The sequence below is a fragment of the Solea senegalensis genome, unplaced genomic scaffold, assembly GCF_019176455.1.
Source record: "Solea senegalensis isolate Sse05_10M unplaced genomic scaffold, IFAPA_SoseM_1 scf7180000016490, whole genome shotgun sequence".
NCBI lineage: Eukaryota > Metazoa > Chordata > Actinopteri > Pleuronectiformes > Soleidae > Solea > Solea senegalensis.
The window spans coordinates 1-7,100 of record NW_025321823.1 but is presented as its reverse complement, the minus strand read 5'-3'; the positions used below and the strand labels follow the sequence as shown (position 1 = coordinate 7,100).

The following is a 7,100-nucleotide window of genomic DNA, read 5'->3' as shown; positions in this document are numbered from 1 at the left end:
TGAAGTCACAGTACGCCATGAGACGTCCATGACGGTTATTGAGTCACAGTACGACGCATGCCACGCCATGATCATATTGAAGTCACAGTACCATCGCGCAGGCATGACGATATTGACAGTCAGATACCCACGTCATGACGATATTAGTCGAGTCACAGCCATACGATATTGAAGTATCAGCCATGACGATATTGAAGTCAGATACTCCACACGCCATGACGATATGTGACGTCATGAGCAGAGACGATATTGAAGTCAGCCAGCGACATATTGAAGTCACGCCATGACGATATTGAGTCACAGTACGACGCCATGACGATGAATTGACCCATCACATGAGTACGACGTCATGACGATATTGAAGTCAGAGTACCACGCCATGACGATTGAAGTCAGAGTACGACGTCATACCGAGTATTGAAGTCAATTTACGCCGCGACGATATTGAAGTCACAGTAAGACGCCCATGAGATATTGAGTCAGAGTACGACGCCATGACGATATTGAAGTCAGAGTACGCCATGGCGTCACAGTGCCAGACGATATTGAAGTCAGGACGCGACACAGTGACGCCATGACGATATTGAAGTCGCATATTGAACAGTCAGTACGACGCCATGACGATATTGATATTGAAGTCACGCCATGACGTACAGAAGCATCGCCATGACGATATTGAAGTCAGAGTACACGTCACATGATCATATTGACAGTCGCCAGTCACGCCATGACGATATTGAAGTCACAGTAAGATCGCCATGACGATATTAGCCATCACAGTACGACGCCATGACGATAGTGAAGTATTGAAGTCAACAGACGCAGATCGATATTGAAGTCACAGTACGATGACGAGTTGAAGTCAGAGTACTAACGCCATGACGATATTGAAGCGCGACGTCATGACTGCCAGTCGCCATGACGCATATTGAAGTCATGACGATATTGAAGTAGTACGACGCCATGACGCATATTGAAGTCAGTCGACGCATATTGAGTCGCAGAGCACGACGCCATGACGATATTGAAGTCAGAGTACACGACGCCATGACGATATTGAAGTCAGAGTACCATCGCCATGACGATATTGAAGTCAGAGTACACGCCATGACAGACAGTAACGTCATGAGATATTGAAGTCACAGTACCACGCCATGACGATATTGAAGTCAGAGTTCAGAGTACCACGCCATGACGATATTGAAGTCAGAGTACGACGCCATGACTATACTGAAGTCACAGTACGACGATATTGAAGTCGGCCATGACGATATTGAAGTCACAGCAGTACAGACATATTGAAGTCACAGTCACATATTGAAGTCACAGTATCACACCTTCCGGGAACATGAGGAGCTTTTCCTTGGACTGACTGAGTTCTTGTGGAGTATGGAGGTGAGTCTTACCTGAATGAGTCACAGTTACCATGACAACGGTGCGACTGAACTTACACTGAGCGAGCACGGTGAGCAGGGCGCTCCTGAACGCCTCCCTCGCTCGCTCCATCTCCTCGTCGTGCTGAGCTTTCTCGCTCATCAGCCGGCGGACGTGACTGTTGGTCGACTGGATCATGGAGTAGAAGTGATTGGCCGTCCTGCGGTTGACTTCACCGCGGTCGATCCAGGTCAACAGCACCGACGTGGCCTCGCTGAACTTAAGGTCGTCTGACAAGAAGGAGGAGACGTAGGACAACGTTACACCACTGCAGCTCTGATTTAATCAAAATACTCACACACACACACACACACTCACTCTCCCACACCAAACCTCATGGAGAAAATCAGTGATTTTAGATGCGGGGACACAGCAGCTGCTGGTCCTCTGCTGCCTCGTGTGGTCACTTTGTGTCACTGAGTTAATTCTAAATGAAATATTTTTAATGCAGAATTTTACAAAATAAGACATTAGAACTTAGTGATGGAGGCAGCAGTGGATCAACAACTCCTGTATGTGTGTGTGTGTGTGTGTGTGTGTGTGTACAGGACTGTGACATAAACACACACGTGTTTCCTCTGAATAACCTTTAAGAATTCATTGTTCAGCTCTAACAGCAGAGGAGTGAGCGAGTATTATGGTCTGTGTGCTGTGTGCTCAGCGGCGCCTCATTGTGTTCACTGTAATCTGCTGCTGAGGAAGAAAGAGCTTTTATCGCCGCTCAGGCAAAGTGTCTTCTTACAGGTTGTATTGAGCTCATTAAACGCTCCCTAATTCACTCGCTCCGCCGTCGTCCGTGGCAACGTTCAATTGTTATTCAAATGGAGGAGAACGCACTCGGCAACGGCCCACGAGACTCATGACTGAAGACCAGAGCAGCTCGTCAGGGCTGAAGAGGCACTGAGTGAAAAGGGCTGAGTGTGTAAAAGGCAGCGCAAGGGCGCGTACGTGTGCGCGGCGCGTGTGTGTGCGCGCGGCGCAAGGCGCTGGGTAAGGCGGCGCAGTGTTTAGCTCCACTGTTAAAGGAAACAAGATCCTCAACAACCGATACACCAGAGAGAGCGCTGTGAGCGCCCCCTGCTGCTGCTGACTGACACACACACACACACAACTTTAGCTAAGCTAGGCTAACTAGCATGGTATAATGCTGTGTTTCAGTAGAGAGGTCGGAAAAAAACATGGATGCAATCGATTCAGGGCTAACTACTGTTAGCCACTGTTAGCCATTATTAGCCATTGTAAACAATGTCACTTAATAACAACACAGTATTTTGCTGATAGCGTAGCTACAAACATTTAACGGTACTATAAGATGGCAGCCATCTTGGAATGGCAGCCATCTTGGAATCCAGTGTCTGCTTTGGTCGGTTCCATCTTTCCGAGTATTCAACTTCCGAACACAAACTGGAATGCACCATGAATCTGAACATCCAACTTTCTTTTCATGGAAACTAGCACTGCTATGCTAACTTTGTAAATTTGTTTACATTATTGTTAATATCTTTTAACAGTGTTTGCATACTGAGCTAGTGTGATAACATTAGCTTTGAAGCTAGCCTTTTTAACAAAGCTCTCACATTGCTGTCAAATGATAATGCTAAAGTTAGCGTACATTAGCGTATTTAAAGGACTACAGACAGAGGAGAGGAATGAAGGAGGCAGGTGTTTCCTCACAGAGCGCCCCCTGCAGGACATGTTCTGGTAATGGAGGATGAAGTGTTTTCTGATGAATCTCACAGACGCAACATCTGTCTTCGCCATGACGATGACAACAATGAGCTGCTGTCGAACACAAACAACAACACGATGAAAGGGAGTCGACACTTGTTTACACAGCTGTTACATCATCAACAGCTGTTTGTGTTTGTCAACACAAACAAGGACGAGAAGACATCAATAACTGCTCACACACATGCACACAGGCAGACACACACGCACGCACGCACGCACACACACAGACACACACAGACGCACACACACACAGTGTAGCGTGGTCACCTTTGAGGTTGTCGGCTAACAGCGCAGCCTCGTGCTCAGAGTAGTGAATGATGGGAGGAGGAGACGGCGCCCTCTGCTGGTCCTCGTGGACCTGGCGGCGGTGACGCTCCTCCCTCGCCAGCAGCCGTTGTTTACACTCCCACTCGTAGAGGTCGTCTCTGGCCTGAGCGACGTCCACGTGGATCCTCCCTGAGTCCTTCTTGTCCGTGCTGGAGCCGATACGCATCCGATAGCCTGGAGCCACGCCCACCTCGTTACATTGGTCAGAGAATATCAGGTGATCAGGAAGTGACTGATGTGAGACAACAGTAGCCACTCACCTGAGGCTAATGCTAAGCTAACTGTCGCCATAACAAAGTATGTCACGAAACTAACAGACACAACAGGAAATGCATCTTGATTGCTCTGTTTTGGCCCTGCCCACTTCCTCTTCACCTGCTCAGGTTGCTAACATTTCCCCCGTTAGACTTTCAAAATAAAATAGCTTGTACTTTCTTCTTTACATCATAAAGATTTGGACTTTGTTTATAATCTTATAAATCATCACATTATCATGATTGAAAGGATAAAACTGCTGTGGTCATGTGACTGTGGTCATGTGGTCCTGTGGTCATGTGACTGTGGTCATGTGACTGTGGTCATGTGGCTGCGGTCATGTGACTGTGGTCATGTGGTCCTGTGGTCCCAGGTCATGTGACTGTATCATGTGACTGTGGGTCATGTGGTCAGCGACTGTGGTCCCGTGACTGTGGTCATGTGACTGTGGTCATGTGACTGTGGTCCTGGTGGTCCCGTGGTCCCGTGGACTGTGGTCCTGGGTGGACTGTGGGTCCTGGGTGGTCATGTGGTCCTGTGGTCCTGTGGTCATGTGGCCTGTGGTCCTGTGGTCCTGTGGTCATGTGGTCCTGTGGTCAGCGTGACTGTGGTCATGTGGTCCTGCAGGTCCTGGTGGTCCTGTGGTCATGTGACTGTGGTCATGGTCATGTGGTCCCGTGGACCAGTCCTGCGGATCAGGTCCCGTGACTGTGGTCCTGTGACTGTGGTCCTGTGGTCATGTGGTCATGTGGTCCCGTGGTCCCGTGGTCCTGTGGTCATGTGGTCCCGTGACTGGTCCTGGTGACTGTGGTCCCAGACTGTGGTCCTGTGACTGTGGTCCTGTGGTCATGTGGTCATGTGGTCCCGTGGACTGTGGTCCTGTGACTGTGGTCCCGTGACTGTGGTCCCGTGACTGTGGTCCTGTGGTCATGCGGTCATGTGGTCCCGTGGTCCTGTGGTCCTGTGGCTGCTGTGGTCATGTGGTCATGTGGTCCTGTGGTCATGCGGTCCCGGTGGTCCTGCAGGTCCTGTGGTCATGCGGTCCCGTGGTCCTGTGGTCCTGTGGTCATGTGGTCCTGCGGGTCCTGTGGTCCCGCGGTCCGGTCATGTGGTCCTGTGGTCCTGTGGTCCTGCTGGCCGCTGTGGTCCCAGGTCATGTGGTCCCGGTCCTGTGGTCATGTGGTCCTGTGGTCCCGTGGTCATGTGGTCCTGTGGTCCTGTGGTCCTGTGGTCAGCGTGGGTCCGGTCCCGTGACTGTGGGTCATGTGGTCATGTACCGCGTGGTCATGTGGTCATGTGGTCATGTGGTCCTGTGGTCCTGTGGTCCTGTGGTCATGTGACTGTGGTCCTGTGACTGTGGTCATGTGGTCACCTGACAGGTAAATGGCCTTGTCCACCATGAACTCGTTGTTGAATCTGATGTGACAGAAGTTCTTCTTGCTCTTGCGGATGGCGGTGATTTCTCCACACTGCTCAAACACTTCTCTGATGATTTCCTCCGTGCTGTTCTCCGGCAAACCACCGACAAACACCGTCCTGCAGCCGGGGGGGCGCTCACGAGTCGACGGGGGAGGCAGATCTGGAAGTTTACAACATAACGTATAAAAAGTTTACCTTCATCCTCTTCATCTGAATGTCACTCCTGGTTCTCATCACACATTAATGGACATTATTGGATTAAATGGATTAAAGTGAGATTTAAGTGTAGACGCTGCTGCTGTAATTGACTAATTAATTATCGTTAAGTGTTTCTTTATGAGAGGAAAACGTGTTTCACATTCACTTTAAATGTGTGATTTAATGACACAGTATGATACAATATGATACAGAAGGAAACAATATGAAACGGTACAGTATGTAGTATAATCTTCACTCTTTCAGTCATGTGATCTATGTTATGTTTAAACAAAAATAAGAACAGTAAAGACGTCACAGTAGTTTTCAACATGACACACGTTCAAATGGTAAAGGTCATTTGAAGATTGTTGCTAGGCAACAGTAACTCCAGGTAACTGTACATAATGTGTGTGCGTGTGACTCACTGGGGTTCTGGGGGAAGAGTGTACAGCTCGTGCAGTGAATTATCTCCTTGACGTCGGGGGGGACAGGAGGGGGAGGGACCAGGCTGATTCCCGCCATCATGGGGTTTATGGGTGTGATGAGTCCCAGCATGGGATCGAACCTCTGGACACACAGAGAGTCTAAGGACACAAGACCACTGTTACTATGACGACAAAGTTTTTATAAACCACACCAAACCTCATCGAGAAAATCAGTGATTTTAGCTGTTGGTCCTCTGCTGCCTCGTGTGGTCACTTTGTGTCAATGAGTTAATCTGAACGTTAGATTTCAAACACTGAAGAGACAAAATCAATCAATCAAATCAATTAGAACTTAGTGATTGAGGCAGCAGTGTGTGTGTGTGTGTGTGTGAGATCAAGACAACAGATCATGTGATCATGTGACAACAGTCCTTTGTTCAGTGGATAACAGAGTTTCTGTGTTTCAGCAGCAGGGGGCGCTCACAGCCCAGTCAGCACCTCATACAGCCATACTTCAAATAACTGTTACTGCCCCTTCAATACGACTGTTCTGCACACAACAACAATGGAGGAGGAGCAGGAGGAGCAGGAGGAGCAGGAGCAGGAGGAGCAGGAGGGGAGCAGGAGGAGGAGGGAGGGAGGAGGAGGAGGAGGAGGAGGATGCCTGTTCTCCAGAACAAAGAGGAGAATAAACAGAGTGAGAGGAAAAAGGCGACAGCAGTAATGTTTCAGCTGTCGAGAGGAAAATAGAAAACAGAGTCTCAGCCTGGAACACAACAACAACACAATGTCAGCACAAACACATCAACACCACCCCCACTGCTGCTGCCCACACACACACACACACAGAGGACAGAGAATCTGTCGCACAAAGAAAAAAACTGAAAACCTCCTCACGGTCATTTCACACTAACCAGTGAAAACACACACACACACACACACAGGACTTATTTAAATTGTTTTAAGAAAAACAATCATTTTTACTTAAATATTCTAGAACCATCATTCTACTTATATAATGTAATGTAATGTAATGTAATATAATGTAATGTAATATAATATCATGTAATATAATGTAATGTAATATAATGTAATGTAATATAATATCATGTAATATAATGTAATGTAATATAATGTAATGTAATATAATATCATGTAATGTAATGTAATGTAATATCATGTAATGTCATGTCATGTCATGTCATGTCATGTCATGTCATGTCATGTAATGTAATATAATATAATATAATATCATGTAATATAATGTAATGTCATGTAATATCATGTAATATAATGTAATGTAATATAATA

The 7,100-nt window shown here is 47.4% G+C and overlaps 1 protein-coding gene across 1 annotated transcript; it reads right to left on the bottom strand.

The window, feature by feature from the left end:
* Positions 1 to 1,322: 1,322 nt before the first annotated feature.
* Positions 1,323 to 6,029, bottom strand: LOC122763133 (ecto-NOX disulfide-thiol exchanger 1-like). Its single transcript, XM_044018210.1, has 4 exons — positions 5,790 to 6,029; positions 5,120 to 5,326; positions 3,433 to 3,666; positions 1,323 to 1,664 (listed from the first exon to the last, which is right to left on the bottom strand). Exons 1-4 carry the CDS (start codon positions 5,917 to 5,919, stop codon positions 1,324 to 1,326), a joined length of 912 nt encoding a protein of 303 aa, XP_043874145.1. The 5' UTR covers positions 5,920 to 6,029; the 3' UTR covers position 1,323.
* Between the last annotated feature and the right edge of the window lie 1,071 nt (positions 6,030 to 7,100).

Excerpts from the sequence above, each read along its gene's own strand:
- LOC122763133 (XM_044018210.1), bottom strand. The coding sequence starts at position 5,919 with ATGCTGGGACTCATCACACCCATAAACCCCATGATGGCGGGAATCAGC. Across the intron at positions 5,327-5,789 it reads ACTCTTCCCCCAGAACCCCA|ATCTGCCTCCCCCGTCGACT; the intron begins GTGAGTCACACG and ends GTAAACTTCCAG. Across the intron at positions 3,667-5,119 it reads CAAGGCCATTTACCTGTCAG|GCTATCGGATGCGTATCGGC; the intron begins GTGACCACATGA and ends GCGTGGCTCCAG.